Source organism: Rhinatrema bivittatum, chromosome 1, assembly GCF_901001135.1.
Source record: "Rhinatrema bivittatum chromosome 1, aRhiBiv1.1, whole genome shotgun sequence".
Taxonomy (NCBI): Eukaryota; Metazoa; Chordata; class Amphibia; order Gymnophiona; family Rhinatrematidae; genus Rhinatrema; species Rhinatrema bivittatum.
The window spans coordinates 648275327-648292146 of record NC_042615.1 but is presented as its reverse complement, the minus strand read 5'-3'; the positions used below and the strand labels follow the sequence as shown (position 1 = coordinate 648292146).

General features: G+C 45.7%; 1 protein-coding gene across 1 annotated transcript in view; it reads right to left on the bottom strand.

The window, feature by feature from the left end:
- The window catches only part of LOC115100202 (protein limb expression 1-like), a 125464-nt gene extending 108940 nt beyond the window's left edge, over positions 1-16524 (bottom strand). The window contains exons 1-3 of the mRNA XM_029618524.1: positions 16470-16524; positions 9875-9942; positions 8052-8410 (exon numbers count right to left, since the gene is read on the bottom strand). Coding sequence (XP_029474384.1) covers positions 8052-8410; positions 9875-9942; positions 16470-16524 — 482 coding nt within the window. The remainder of the gene's footprint in view (positions 1-8051; positions 8411-9874; positions 9943-16469) is intronic.
- Between the last annotated feature and the right edge of the window lie 296 nt (positions 16525-16820).

Genomic DNA, 16820 nt, shown 5'->3' with positions numbered 1-16820 from the left:
AATCTCTCGTCTCATTTGGACTTCATCAAGTTCCTCATCTCGTCCTGGATGCCGTTGCATCAATCTTGGTGTCATGTCAACGTCTTGTTCCTAATGTCGTTGCATCGACCCTGGTCCGGGTTGCCATCGCATCGACCATTGGTCTGTGATGTCTTCGCATTAGCCTTGGTGTCATGTCTTCAACTACCTTCAACCCCATCTCAGCCCAAGGGTCCACCTCCGACGCAACACCTTCTCTCTGGTCTCTCTCTGCCTCTTCTCTCTTCCCTTTAGTTTATTATCTTTATTTCCCCAAGTCTCTCATTCTTTCTTCCAACCATCGCCCTTCCCTGCTGATCTTTCTTGGCCCAATCCCTAAGGCTGTTTCAATCTCTATTTTTCTTCTCCTCCCCTAAGCCACTGCTTTGCCTTGTCTTCCAACTTCTATTGCTGCAGCCTCTATTTCCAGTCTCCTGTACCCCTAATCCTGATGCCACCTCTATTTCTATCTCTTCCCTCCCCCCAATCAGGCTGCTGCCTCCCTTCCTTCAACAAGCTGTTGCTAACTTTGGGGTCAATGTATTAAAGTGCACAAACATTGGCTATTAAGATGTGTAAACACATTGTTTCTCACATATATGGGTGTATGGGTGTGTTTGGGGGGGACCCCTAATTTGACTTGCTCTAGTTTAAAAATACAATAAAATATTTTAAGGGGGGGAAGACCCTGGGATTTCCATTGTTCAAAGCATTACATAAAGGGGCAGATTTTCAAAGGGGTAGGCGCATAACCCCCAAAAAGCTGCTCCTTCTACCCCCTGCGCGCGCCGAGCCTATGCAACATAGGCTCGGCGGCGTGTGCAAGCCCTGGGACGCATGCAAGTCCTGGGGCTTTCCTGTGGGGCGTGCCGGGGGTGTGTCGCAGTGGCGTGTCATCGGGGCCGGGGCTGTGGGCATGGTTCCAGCCCAGGGGTGTTTCGGGGGCATGGCCAAGGCCTCCAAAACTGCTCCCGGGCTGGGGAATCACGCGCCGGCAGCTGGCCGGCGCAGGCGTAACTTTTATAATAAAGGTAGGTGGGGTTTAGATAGGGCTGGGGGGGGTGGGTTAGGTAGGGGAAGGGAGGGGAAGGTGGGGGGCACAGGAAAGAAAGTTCCCTCTGAGGCCACTCAAATTTCGGAGCGGCCTCGGAGGGAACGGAGGCAGGCTGCGCGGCTCGGCGCATGCAGGCTGCCGATTTTGCGCAGCCTTGAGTGCGCCGACCCCGGATTTTAAAAGATACGCGCGGCTACACACGTATCTATTAAAATCTGGCGTACTCTTGTTTGCGCCGGGTGCGCGAACAAAAGTACGTGCACGCATACTTTTTAAAAATCTGCCCCAAAATGTGTAAATGTTTTAAATTGAGGTATTGATAAGTGACCACTAGATGACATTTGGTGTGCTGGTGGATCACTAGTCTGTGGTTTTGGGAGCCTGTTAATATATCTGAGGTTAAGAAGTTTTGGTGAGTTTGTCCCCTTAAGAGTAATAAGATGATATGATTAGTGGGGATATGTCCTGGGAAAGTATAAATTCTGGGTCAAACTGGTGGGAGTTGCCCTTTCTAGATTAGAGCTTTGGAATGTAGAGATCTGGAGTAGTCAGCCAATGGGCTGGTGACCCAGGAACCTCTCCAATGTGGAGTGGACCCTGCAGGAACTGGCAGGTACGAGGTATTGTAGAAAAAGTGATGTCTTCTCCGTGAGGGGAAAGGCTTGGAGAAAGAAGTGAAGGAGTGACCCACACAGAGGAGAGCCCATGGGAGGACCAGAGAGAGACCTGGAGAATGGAACGGGCATCTTTGATAAGAAATGTGGATTGAAAGATGTTAATTTTGGTCATGTGGACTTATAATTAGGTTATTCCAAACCTTGGGGTAGCGTATTGTTTCTTTTATAATGTATGTTGTACTTCGACTGTGTATCCCATGAACTCTGATTATTCAGTACTGACTGTTGTATCCTCTACTAAAAATGTACATAGTTGCTGGCTGGAAAATCCAGGAAATTTAAAGTTAGGAGATGCCAGTGAGTGGTGTGACTTAGTTTTGACCCTGCCAGCACTAATGGAAAAATAGAGGAACAAGGTTCATGAACAAGAGGATAGGTGAGGCTCTCCCTGACCAGTCATGGAAATGTATTCTGTTCCACTGTTTTTATTTTTTTTCAATTTATAAAATTGTATTATTTTCAATACAACATAACAAGAACAAAAACATGCCCTGTGTCTCCAGGTTCCCCCCCCCCCCCCCCCCCCCCCTCCTATCCATGAGCTCATACAATCTATGCCTAACTCATTACTTTGAGTACACTTGAGGATATGGAGCTGAGTTCAGATCATTCCTCTTTTTTTTATCAATGTCTTCACAATAATGCTCAAATATAGAAACATAGAAACATAGAAATGACGGCAGAAGAAGACCAAATGGCCCAGGCATCTAGTCTGCCCAGCAAGCTTCACACATATTTTCTCTCATACTTATCTGTTTCTCTTAGCTCTTGGTTCTATTTCCCTTCCACCCCCACCTTTAATGTAGAGAGCAGTGATGGAGCTGCATCCAAGTGAAATATCTAGCTTGATTCGTTAGGGGTAGTAGCCGCCGCAATAAGCAAGCTGCACCCATGCTTATTTGTTTTACCCAGACTATGTTATTAGCCCTTATTGGTTGTTTTTCTTCTCCCCTGCCGTTGAAGCAGGGAGCTATGCTGGATATGCGTGACGTATAAGTCTTCTCCCATGCCGTTGAAGCAGAGAGCCATGCTGGATGTGCATCGAAAGTGAAGTATCAGGCACATTTGGTTTGGGGTAGTAACCGCCGTAATAAGCCAGCTACTCCCCGCTTTGTGAGTGCGAACCCTCTTTTCTTCTCCCCTGCCGTTGAAGCAGAGAGCTCTGCTGGATGTGTGAAGTATCAGTTTTTCTTCTCCCCTGCCGTTGAATCAGAGAACTTTGCTGTATATGCATTGAAAGTGAAGTATCAGGCTTATTTGATTTGGGGTAGTAACCGCCGTAACAAGCCGGCTACTCCCCTCTTTGTGAGTGTGAATCCTTTTTTCCACATTTCCTCTTGCTGTTGAAGCTTAGAGCGATGTTGGAGTCACAGTAAGCCTGTGTATGTTTATTTAATAAGGGTATTGACTCCAGGCAGTAGCCATCATTCTGGCGAGTCACCCACTCTTCATTGGCAGCCTCTTGACTTTATGGATCCACAGTGTTTATCCCACGCCCCTTTGAAGTCCTTCACAGTTCTGGTCTTCACCACATCCTCCGGAAGGGCATTCCAGGCATCCACCACCCTCTCCGTGAAGAAATAATGTTTTGCCCTGTCGTAGAGATGATAAAATCAATGGTGTATTCTAGAAATGAGTTACTTGGCACCCAGCCAGAAAGTCCCCTATAGGTAACTGGTATACTTTTTGTATTTCTGGCCATGGCATTAAGGAACATCCCTGGAGAAGATGTTCTATATGAGCCATGCCTTTTGCGTACCATGCACTGAATGAGCGATTTTCATGACCCGCTGAAAATTGAACATGATAATATAGACTTGTGGAATAAAAATACACCCTATTACCACTATTCGATCTTTCCACTTAGACTACAATTTCATGGTCGTTTCCAATGCCATGGATAATTTCCCTTTTATAATCCAGGTATGATGAGGTTGCCATGCCATAGCTTCTAATGGCATCCCCCTTGCTATTTGTTCTTCAAAGGACACCCTTTGCTTCGCAGAGCCCTTCCTATGCATGTCAGGAATTGCATTCAGTTGCGCTGTTGCGTAGTACCATTCCAAGTTAGGTATGCCTAAACCGCCTCTGTTCCGGAGTTGATAAAGCAAGCGCCTAGATATCCGTGGAGGTCGCCTGCGCCAAATAAAATCAAACAGGATTTTTTGCCACGAGCGCAGTATGGCTGGGCTAATGTAGATTGGTAATGTATTAAAGAGGTATAGTAACCTAGGTAACACGTTCATTTTTACTATGGCAATGCGTCCTAGCTAGGAATAATGTTCTCTGACCCATTTTTGGAGATCATGTTGAATGGTATGGAGTAACAGTGTATAATTAAAATGAAATAGATCATTCACATCGGGACCAATATGAACTCCTAAATATTTGAGCGAGGTTGTGGCTACTTTAAAAGGATAGTGTCGCTTCAACTCCTGAATAGTAGTCTGGTCAGCTGAAATACTTAATAGCTCTGTTTTATCCAAGTTAATCTTAAAACCGGACACAGCACCAAAAGCACATATCTCTTCTGTTACAGCTGTATAGATTTAGTGAGATTAGTAAGGGTCAGAAGAATATCATCCGCAAAGAGTGATATTTTTAAATGCAAGGTCCCCAATCGTATTCCCTCAATCTGGTCTGATTCCCAAACTCCAGTGGTAAGAGGCTCCAAGAAAAGAGCGAATAAAAGTGGGGACAGAGGGCATCCCTGTCAGGTACCCCACTGTATGGGAAATAGGTATCCATACCCTTATCCTCCATTGACCTTAATCCTGGCAACAGGATCATAATATAGACTTTTTACCCATCCCAGAAATTTAGGCCCAAAGTGCATTTTTGCCAAGGTTGCAAATAAAAAGTCCCAATGCACTAAGTCAAAGGCCTTTTCAGCATCGATGGCTAAGAGGACCAATGGAACCTTTTCTGTTTGAGCCCACCATAGTATATCCATGACCTTACGCACATTATCCGCCGCCATTCTTTGTGGGATAAAAACAACTTGGTACCTTTGTATTAATTGGGGAAGGATTGTATTTAGGCGGGCCACCAAGACTTTGGATAAAATTTTCAAATCTATATTAATTAATGAAATTGGACAATAAGATCCGCACTGAGTGGGGTCTCTCCCTGGTTTCGCTAGGATTGTAATACCTGAGTGGATGGGTAGGGGGTCCCCCTCCCTTAGTCTGTTGAAAAAATCGGTAAGCGGACCTAAAAGCTGTGTGCTACATGTCTTATAATAACCGCCCGTAAAACCATCGAGCCCTGAGGACTTTCCAGCCTTTAGATCCTGAATTGCTGTTTGCACTTCCACAATATTTATGGGGCTGTCTAAGAATTGTTGTTGGGGCTCCATAAGGTCAGGTAATGGCACAGATTTTAAATATTTGTCTATAGCTTCAAGAGTGATTGCCTGGTCTTTACTGTACAATAAGGAGTAAAAGTTAGTAAAACATTCTTGGATATCCTGCGTGGCAGCTAATATCCTCCCTTTACTATCCTTGATCTTTGCTATGTTATTCTGGGTAGAGCGCTGTTTCACTTGCCTGGCTAGGATCCATCCTGCTTTATTATGACCCTCAAATTACCTCCGTTTTCTGCAATCTAAAGCGTGTGCTATTTGAGAGGAGTCTAGCAAGTTCAGTTCAGTACGTGCTACTCGTAGCTTCTTCAGAATGACATCACTAAGAGTGTGTGAGTGTTGTCAGGTAAGTGAGCTAAGTCAATTCGAATTTTTTCCCTCTTTTTCCATAAAGCTGAGGACAATGTTATAAGGTTCCCGCATCACTATTTTGGAACATTCCCATAAAGAGCCCACCGCCTTCACTGAGCCTATATTAAGCTTAAAATAGTCCTGAAGGTGATCTATTATTACTTTACCATTAGCAGGGTCCCTCAATAAGTCATCCTGTAACCTCCAAAATCGTAAGCCCGAGTCCAAGGTGGCCACCAGCACAGTGGCCCAAACTGGGGCATGATTGGACCAGGTGATATCCCCTATGCCCAATTCTGTAACATGATTTTGTATGCCTTTATCTATGAGTATGAAGTCAATCCTCGAGTAGGTGTTATGAGGATTTGAGAAAAATGTGTATGTTCTAGATGTCGGATAGCGCTGCCCCCATATGTCAATTAATCCCCAATTATGCATAAGGGCAGATAATTCTGATGTAGCCTTTCAACCTTCTGCATTCCAATAATTGGACGTATCCACCCTAGGGTTGCATACCAGGTTATGATCCCCGCCCCATAAGAGTTGATCCTCTGCGAAAGTAGTGAGTACATCTGTTAAAGAATGCAAAAATGGGCCCTGATCAGTGTTGGGTGCGTATACATTAACTAGAGTGAGCACTTTCCTGTCAATTTGTATTTTCAATAAAATATAATGGCCTAACAGGTCTGCTAAATGTGGCAAGTATTCAAAAGTGACTTGTTGGGCAATGAAGATGCCTACCCCAGCATATCTGGTGGTGTTTATACTAGTAGCTAAATAATAATTGGGATACTCTTTAAGTTGCAATATTCTTTCGTGGTGCTTGCACACGTGGGTTTCCTGGACCATAGCTATGTCTACATGTTGGCATATGAGGTCACGCTGCAACAATTGCCGCTTTGTGTGAGAATTAAGGCCCTTAACATTAAGGGACCACAATTTTAGAGCCATCCCATACCCCAGTTATTCTGCGAGCTTCCAACCCTTCCTCCCTTGCCATTATACATGCCCCACTGAACACCATAGCAAATTATGACAAAAAACATTCCTTGTGAGCTCATGGATATCCCTCCCCCCCCATCCCACTTGTATCAAATGTATCCAACTCCCAGATACCTCCTATCTTTGGGGGTCTGACACTCCAACAAGTAAGCCACTTCCCGGTGACCGTAAAACAACCATCTCACACTTGCGGGTGGATTTTCAAAGCCCTGCTCGCGTAAATCTGCCCGGATTTACACAAGCAGGGCCTTGCGCGCCGGCGTGCCTATTTTCCATAGGCCGCCGGCGTGCGCAGAACCCCGGGACGCGCATAGGTCCCGGGGTTTTCGGAAGGGGGCGTGTCGGGGGGGGGGCGGGACCCGATGACGCGGCGTTTCGGGGGCGGGGCGTGGTGTTTTGGGGTGGGACCGGGGGCGTGGTTTTGGCACGGGGCGTGGCCGCGCCCTCCGGAACCGCCCCCGGGTCAAGTCTCGGCGTGCCAGCAGCCCACTGGTGCGCGTGGATTTACGACTCTCTCCGGGAGGCGTAAATCCATGGATAAAGGTGGGGGGGGGGGTTTAGATAGGGCCGGGGGGGTGGGTTAGGTAGAGGAAGGAAGGGGAAGGTGAGGGGAGGGCGAAAGGGAGTTCCCTCCGAGGCCGCTCCGATTTCGGAGCGGCCTCAGAGGGAACGGAGGCAGGCTGCGCGGCTCGGCGCGTGCCGGCTGCCCAAAATCGGCAGCCTTGCACGCGCCGATCCAGGCTGCGCAAACAAAAGTACGCGATCACACAGTTTTTAAAAATCTACCCCTTGGTCTCAGTCCTGAATCAGCCATTAGCTTCTAGTATAAATGTGCCATGTCTCTAGCACTTTTTGAATGCCATAAAGTCACCCTGTATTACGTTGCATTAGTCATCCATCCTGCGTAGCAAAATCTATATGGGAAGTAACTTCTCTATTCAGCACACCTTTGAGCTGTTATCTTCTGCTGAATATCCTGAGATGTCCATTTCTGGCGCTCCAATTGCCTAGTGTTTCCCACTCTCTGCCAGTGCGGTGTAGTTGTCATTTTATAGGGCAGAGCCTCTGGTCTGGTGACAGGGAAAATGAATGGTAGGTTTGCTTTATGGAAAGCCTCTTTTGCTTCCCCTAAGTTCTTAACTCAGTTTGAAGCACCTTCCACAGTGAATGTAAGACTGAAAGGGAATGTCCACTGATATCTTATATTATGTTCCTACAGTACTGAAGTTGCAGCCCGCATTTCAAAGCGTTTGCGCAGTGTGATTGCTGCCAGGTCATTGTATATGTAGATTTTATGGCCTTCCCAAAGCCATTCTTGCTGTTTACTCGATGTTGCATACAATAGTGATTTTTCTTGATAGGTCTGCAGGCAGATCAACATATCCCTTGGCTTCTCCGCCAGTCTTGGGCCTTGGATTCTATGCGCCCTTTCAATGTGAAAAGTTTATGGCTCTGTCACGCCCTCTAGTCTTTCTTCAGCCCCCAACACCATGATAAATCTAAAAATTTTCAGCACCACTTCCCGACAGTTGGAATATTCCTGCAACTCCGGTATGCCACGGATGTGGATATTATTATTCCGGACCTGTTTTCCAGATCTTCTACCTTTTCAGCCAGGGTAAGTTGTTCTGATCTACATTGTTGTTGTTCGTCCCCCATTTTTTTCAGAAGATCCTCTTGCCGTTCTACTCTTACATCTAATTCATCCACTCTTGTCCTCATGGCTGCCAGATCCTCACGGACATCAGAAATTGACTGTAGGAGGTCCTGCTTAAGATCTGCCCGTAGCTCAATGAACCACTCTCTCAACTCCGACAGAGTTGCAGGCGCCGTGTGGTCAGGCTCCGTCTCAGAGGCCCTGCTCTCGGCCTGTTCCGAGGTGAATGCGCTGCAGTCTTCGCCCGATTTTAGGTAGGAAAATTGTGTGAGATCTGGGCTTTTTCCCTTTTAAGCCATCATGGGTTTCGGCTTACCAATTATAGGAGAGTTTGGTCGCAAACAATAGATGGATGCAGCTGATTCAGGCCGATTTTATAAAATTCGCCGGGAACGTTCACTCTAAGCGGCCATCCTTGTCAGTGACGTCAGCACATCCCTCCCCCCCCCCCACTGTTATTAATAGGGTCCACTTCTCCATCTGCATGACCCAAATGTTTGAACCCACTACATAAAATAGAGAGACTGCCCCTCACCCTATTGGGACAGATACTCTCAACATTTTATATGCCCAGTGGCTGGGGATTACAGATACTAATGGCCAATGATAAAGCACCTGCATATGGATAACATTGCAAAAAAATTAACTGTACTTCCTCAAAAAGTAATTAAGGTTTTTGCATTAATTCATCTGCAATGCAGCTTGCATGTGTACTTTTTTTTACTACACTAATAGGTAATGAGCTATTTTGCATAGTTTTTAATTGCATTAGCATAGATTTCATGTTAAAACTATCAAGTTATTTTGCATGCGCTGACATGCATCGCATGTAAACTAGCTTGCACGTGCTGACAATTGCTTGCTATAGCATTAATACACTTTAGTGCATGCCCCCTTTGTCCTCTTCAGCAGATTGCTGCCATCTTACTTCTCTTCCCTTCTTCCACAAAGCAGTTGATGCCTCTCCTCCCCTCTTGTCTGCCACTTTCTGTCCCTTCCTTCCCCACCTAGGCCAGATCACTGCTCCTATTCCACCATCAGACTGGCCGTGTTCTGATAAAATGCTCCTCACTACCTGGCCAGGACATTTGTGAGACCTTTGCTGCCAAAACAGCCAGAATGATCCATCCCATATTTTCAGGGGAATACCAAGGCTGGGGAACCGGCCTGAGGTAACTGACTGTTGGATGTTTTTCTGTAACAGAACAAGCAAGGGGAATTATGTGCTGTGCTAGGAATCAAAAGGAGTCTGCTGTCAGTGTGTGAAATTTACATTATGCATCCTCAGAACAATGACAGCACTGGTGGTTACCCTCCTGCTATCTGAGCTCATACTGCCAGCTCACAACAGACTTTATTCCACTCTGACTCCTGAACATTCTTGTTTTGCTGTTTGCTTTCTTTTCTAGAGATTTCCAAGTGTACATCCTCATATAGTCTCTGTGTGTATGCAACCGCCATTGTGAGTGTGGCATAAGTGAAGGCTTACAACAGCTTCTAGGAGCATCCATCTTGCGTATGGCATACTCACCCAACTGCACAAAGGAGCCTCAACACACACACACACACACACACACACAAAAAAGCAGACCTGCCGATTAAATGTGATTGTTGGTTTTTATTTTGCAACATGCTGCCTCATGTTCCAGAATTTTCTATAATGAATCACCTATCCCTCTCCTGGAACAAGGTAGAAATTTTGGCTTGAAAGATTGGAAAATCTGTTTCTTGAGGGACAATGACGCCATTACCAAGCGGGCAATGTTGGTACATTCTGCAGCAAATGAAATGCGTCCAGTTTTCAAAACCCAGTCAGACACTGGAAAAGGAAATTAAAAAAACAAAAAACTATCACAGTGCAAAAGCATCCCTCAAAAAATATTTTAAACCATATAGGAGTATAAACTTTGAACAGTATGAATTCAGACCAGCACATTAGCAGGCAGGAGAAAATAGAGATGGTTACCATGCCCAGCTACACCACCATACAAGAGCTTGCAGATGAGGATCACAAGATCAGAGGACAGATCATACCAAGTCTGTCATTCAGCCAAACTGAAGAAACAAATTCTCAGAGATTTCCAGATGTGCCTTTCTGAAATACTGGGCACTGCAGAAGGAAATGAAGTGTCAAAATGTCAGGCACAGGAAAGAAAGCCCAGCACTGGGCCAGCAGGTGCAGAGACTACCCAGGCGCTTCATAAGAAATATTGTACCTGGAATCAATCATCATATCTCCCAGGTGGCAGTCAGTTTCAGAAAACTCAGTGGATGTGGTGTCAGAAGGCATGTGCGGTTAAATGGCTTTTAACCACATAAATCTAACCATTGAAAAATGTCTCACCTCTCCCTCCCTCATCCAGCTAAAATCTGTCCACACAAAATCACTGCGTGCACAGATGTAACCAGAAAAAAAGGGGATGGATCAGGATATGCCTGGGGCAGGGTTTTCAGATTTAGCCGGTTGGCACAGTATGCATGCAGTGCTAACCAGCTATGCTTGACTGCCTAAGTGAGGCAGCACAAATGTAAAGCAGGCAATTATCTATTCATGGGCAATGCAGGGAGACCCGTTAGCAGGGAAATTGATTAGTGCAGGATTTTTTAAGCAGGTTTTATAGTGCCTGGGTCAGGACAGAAATTAAGTTACAGCACGTGTCTGAGCTATGCCAACTCTGCTACATAGTTGAGTGCATATACCTCAGACTGCACCTCAGAATAAGCCATGTCAACTGTAAATAGCTCTGATTGCATATTTGCCTAACCCACACCAACGGCATACGCAAGGAACCAACAGCACTTTACCATGTGGAAATGTACGTGTGCCCTGATCTGGAAACAACCCAAAGGAAAGTTACCTTCGGGTGCAGTTTCATTCTAAGCAATGTACCTGTAATTCTCATACTTTGTTGTCTTTGATCACTTGCCCATGTTTGAAACTCTGCAATATTTTTTATTAGCGCCTATAAGTTTAGGGGCGGATTTTTAAGAGCCCTGCTCGCGTAAATCAGCCCGGATTTACGCAAGCAGGGCCCTGCGCGCCGGTGCGCCTATTTTACATAGGCCTACCGGCGCGCGCAGAACCCCGGGACTCGCGTAAGTCCCGGGGTTTTTCGAGGGGGGGCGTGTCGGGGGCGGGCCCGATCCGCGCAGCGTTTTTGAGGCGGGCCGCGCCCTCCGGACCCGCCCCCAGGTCGCGTCCCGGCGCGCTAGCGGCCCGCTGGCGCGCGGGGATTTACTTCTCCTCCGGGAGTCGTAAATCCCCCGACAAAGGTAAGGGGGGGAATTTAGACAGGGCTGGGGGGGTGGGTTAGGTAGGGAGGGAGGGGAAGGTGAGGGGGAGGGCAAAAGAAAGTTCCCTCCGAGGCCGCTCCGATTTCGGAGGCGGCCCTCGGAGGGAACGGAGGTAGGCTGTGCGGCTCGGCGCGCGCCAGCTATACGGAATCAGTAGCCTTGCGAGCGGCCGATCCAGGATTTTAGTGGATACGCGCGTATCTACTAAAATTCCAGCGTACTTTTGTTTGCGCCTGATGCGCCAACAAAAGTACGCCAAATCGCGCTTTTTGAAAATCTACCCCTTAGTGTGTGTGTGTTTTTCCTGTGGCTTTCTATATCGGGGCTTGTGCGGCTATTGGTGCATGTATTTGTTCTTCCCCGGGATTTTTTTGTGTGCATTTCATTTTGCATGCTATCTCTTATTACATTCCACAGAGCCACCTGCTTTTGCAGCACGTGCTAAAAAAAAAAAAAAAACGCACTGAAAAATAGTGCCGATTTCAGTGTGGGTCTTATTACATCAGCCCGCAGCAGGTATCTTACAATCTCATTATAAGTTTGCATAAAAGTTACCAACAAGGTAGCTCTATCAGATACTTGCGACTGTGACTGCTCGAGGAAACCTGTAACATCAGAACTATCCAATGATACCGTCACCTTATCCATATCTTCACCAAATGAAACTGATTTCACCAGATCAGGCAAATAAAAAAAAAAAACTGGAAACTGAACTAACAAAATTTTTCTAAATTTTCAAATAGTCAAGGTAAAACTTTGCCAGCATCTCCATAGGGATTAATTAAGGAACAGCAGGAAAAATTAAAAAATCTTCAATTCAGTCTTCTAGAATAATTCCCCATATTTTCAATTTTCCGATGTAATATGTGGTTATTGTTCATGAGCTACATTACATTCATGTAGTTGTGAACATTTATTACCAATTTCAACATGCATTCCTTAATTAGTCTTGAATGTTCCTCGCCTTGACAGACATACCTTCTAAGGAGTCCAGCATTGAATCTATTTTAGAAGAAAGAGATTTCTCCAGCTTAACAACTGCTATCCACAACACTTCTAAATTATTAATGCAGACTTCAGAAGTTCAGAATGACCATAGTCTCTTACCCACTAAGGGTAGCTGAAGGCAGCTCCCCTGTTGCAGAGCCCTCTCCATCATGGAGAGAAGGTGAGTAGGATATCTCAATCTGTACCATTCCTAGCCATGGTTAATGATTCAGTGTGTGGTGGAAAAGAGCCACCAAGATTAAGGGAAACTGATGTTTCCTAAGAATGGAGCCTAATGCTCCAAGTCCCAAATGTCCTGGATTATTTTGTGACTGGAAAAAGCCTCAAGAGTCAGCTTGGAAGGAGAAGAGAGAGTAGTTGTCTCAGATAGAAAAGTTCTTACACTACTTTTACTCTTCTTTCCCATAACGATCCAAGGCCAAAGAAATACGAGGAGACAATAGCCCAGGCAGATCGTGACCTAGGGGTGTGCCCCTTTGGAACATGGTTTCGGCACACCAGCAGTGGCGCAACGCAGAGCTCAGGTCTTTTAAACCATAGACATACCCAAATGTCATCAGCTTCCACTACAGGAACGGCTGGCTCAGGCTAGCAGGTACTATCAATGGTATGGCTCCTCCTCACGCACCCTACCAGTGCCGCAGGGCTCAGGTCTTTTAAACTGTAAGTCATCCAAATGATGTCAGCGGTTCATCCTCCACCGCAGGAACATCAGGTCTCAGAATAGCCGGTTCTGACAATGGTATGGGCTCCTCGCTCCCCATGCAGTTAGATTTAACCAGTCAGCTGCAGCTTTAGCTGATTAGTTGTGATTGAATATCTGAACAGAGTTAGCCAGTAAAATAACTGGTTAACTTCACTGCTCCTTTGAATATTTACTCCTCAGCATCCAGTCACCAAGATAACAACTGTGGAATGCTACAGTTATAGGGACCAGAGACATAATAATTTGTTGTCACAACTGTGGAAAAAGAAACCACTATGCAAATGTCTGCAAATCCACCAATGCATGACAGCATGCAATGAATTTACAGCATGATGGAGAACATGTTAATCTACTCAGAAATGACAGCTTTTATAGGTTTACAGTGCCTTCACAGCAAATCAGCTCTGCTGAACAAAAAGCCATGGAAACGAGTGCTGCTCTTTTGAAAATTATTATGGACTTTAAATAGAAATGATTAGAGCTAATGTGCCATGTGCTAATTCTGACCCCTGACGAAGAGGAGTTCGAAAACGCCGCAGTGTCAAGGCGATTTACAAGGCAGAGTTCAAATGCTTGATTGGTTCCTGTGGATCCAGAGTACTGTTCATTAGCTCGGATTAAATTTATCTTCTGGAACTTTCAAGGGAGCCGATGTAATAAGACCCGCGGCAAAAAAGGAGTTCGTTATGTGCGCGGGTTTTGATCACCGCGCGTGGCTGAAGCTGCTGCTTCCGCAGGATGTAAAAACCATAAATGATGCAAATGACTTGCGCGCAGAAATCCGCACATTTATAGAAAAATGTGCGTACCTAAGCATGGTACCGGGCCTATGGCCGCATCCGTACTCAAAACTCGCACTGATAATCTACACATAAAAGCAAGCAAGCGGGTCTCCCTATTAAGTGAAAGTATGACCCTGGAAAGTATTTTTAAATATTTCTAATAACTGTGCTGCAGAAACAGGGTAAATATTTTCATGGATGCTAATTCATAACAATCTTGCCGCTCTTCTGGCTGGGTATCTGTCTGCCCAGGGAAGCTCCTACCTCGGACGCCGTGAAAAGCTGGCCACTCTGAAGCCGGGACTTATCAGGCCGCTCGTGCTCTGTTCGTGGCAGAAAAATCCGCACGATCGGGCACCCAGAAGGCGCCTAGCTACTTTTGCCGTTTGAGTGCTCAGATAGGTGCCTAGTTGCTCACATATCTGCACGATCAGGCGTGCAGAAAGGCGCCTATTGTACTTTGCCATTTGGGCGCTCAGCTAGGTGCTTATTTGCTCACTTATCTGCATGATCGGGCACCCAGAAAGGCACCTAGCTACTGTTGCTGCTCAGGCACTGGGCTAGGCGCTTACTTAGTCGCACCTGAACGGCAATGGTAGCTAGGTGCCTTTCTGGGAGCCCGATGGCATACATTCGTGACCAAGTAAGCGCCTAGCTCAGCGCCCAAGCAGCAACAGTAAGGCTTGGTCGGGAATGTATGCCATTGGGTGCCCAGAAAGGCACCTAGGAAGCACCTACCTAGTGCCCAGATAAGCGCCTAGCTAAGCTGGCCACTCAGACACTAAGACAGGCGCTCAGCAAGGTAGTTTTCAGGATGCTCAGACGCCGACATAGGCCCCCCCCCGATTCAGCGCTGCCACTTAACTCGTGCCCTGACCATGGCGGTAAAAAACCCTCAGTAGCATTAGCGCGGCTCCCTGCATTGCCTATGATTAGCTAATCACCTCCTTTGCTTGCCGTTAGCATGCATTCACGCAGGAAAAACACGGGTCTGTGAGTGCATTCGTACGCTCTTTTTTCCTGTGCACAAAAGCCTTATTGCATCCCCGAATAGGGCTTTGCGCGGAAAATGCACGTACAAACTTGTATACACACACGCACAAACCTGCGGCAGCTTCAGCGCACCTTATCACATTGGCCCCAAGGAAACTTTCAAGTTTTGGTTACTACATTGATTTGCAGTTAAGGACAGTTTATCTCCAATATTTAAAGTTTAAAAAAATACTTACTTTACCTAGGATATTTGGACATTGAATCTATCCTGGGCCAATGATTATATGAATGAAATGAGTGCCTATATATTTATAACATAAGACACTGCAGTTAATAGTATAGTTTACGTGCCCTGTTATATGAGGTCCTTATTAGTAAATCTTTGAATATCTGCTTTTCCTTGCTATTTCAGATGAAATTACATTTTGGAGCAAAAAGCTCAGCTATTATGACATATTCTTACACAAGGACATAAGACTGAGGTTTTAATCAACATAAGGGCATCAGTGAATGTGATGTCTCATACATAAGATGTCTACCAGAAATACTGCCTCTACAACTTTTAAAAATATGTGCCTATGTAAATCCAGAGCCAGGGCCAATATGTGGTGCATTCTCACCTTATTTTGGTTTCAGAGACTTGTCTGTTGCTGGCACAACGTACAGTATGTGGTAACTTCTAGTACAGCTACTTTGATTAACTATAGCAATTTAGGGCTAATTCTCATGATCCAAACTGTGGAACCTAGAGAATCAGAAGTCCTCCTTAAAGCCCATTAGAGTATGTTCCAATGAATAGGTGTAAGAGGATCCCCAAATCTGCTCCTTACTTGTGTAGTAGCCCTATAGTGTAGAGTCGGTGGTCTCAACAGATCCTGCCCCTGTTAGGGAGGCCAGTGGAGATAGGAGTTATTGAGGAGATTTGACACTCTCTCCTCAGAGGTGTCATGGGTTTGACAAAACTCCTGCATCCATGTGATGCAGCGGGAGTTCTAGAGGAGTCAGCCTGAGCTCCACCAGAGCTAAGGGTGTAAGTGCTTGTCCTTGCAGAGGGTGTTTTATGGGGTCCATTCCTCCACATGGAGCACATCAGAAGTTTGGTTGTTTCCTCTTCTAAGGGGAATCTGAAGAAGAGTTCCTATCAAGTATAGATGGTTTGGGCCCAGTCAGGATCCCAATACTTCCAGGAAGGAAAGGATCTTAGAGTTCAAATGGGAGAATCCCGAGGAGAAACTGAAGCTGTTTTCAGAAAGCAGAAGTGATTATAATTTCTTGTCTGTCTTGGGAGAATTCTTGGAGAAGTATTCCCTAAGAAGGGATTTTGTCAATGGTGGAAGTCTTGAACAAAGGAAAAGCTGCCGCTAAGAAAGGGTCCTAAAGACTCCAGAGCTAAAAGAGGAGTAGCCAAAAGCTCACCAGAGCTGGAGATGCTACTGAGAGAAAAAATGGCTACTTTCAAAGCAGATACTAAGGAAGACTAAAGGGAGCGCAGTTGATTGCTTTTGAAAGTGTCAGAGATTTGTTTTTCAGACACTCAGCCAGCTACAAATCTTCACTACATACCTATAGACTCTCGATCCTTCAGACCAAACGTGATTTCTATGCTCTTAAGATCCATGAATATCAATACAATGCAAAAGCCCTATTCTCTTATGTGGCAGAACTTACCAAATCAACACCCCCTCCTATCACGGATAAAGAAGCCAATAACAAATGCGAAGAACTCGCCCACTTCTTCAAAAACAAAATAGCAAATATCCTCCTCTGCTTCTCCTCCTCCCCCACTCCAACAAATTCCCTCCCTATAAATCCCAATACCAATCTTACCTCCCTTGAATTAACCTCGGCCAAAGAAGTAGAAACCATCTTAAAGAGAATCAAACCAGCTACTCACATCTCTGACACCATTCCCAC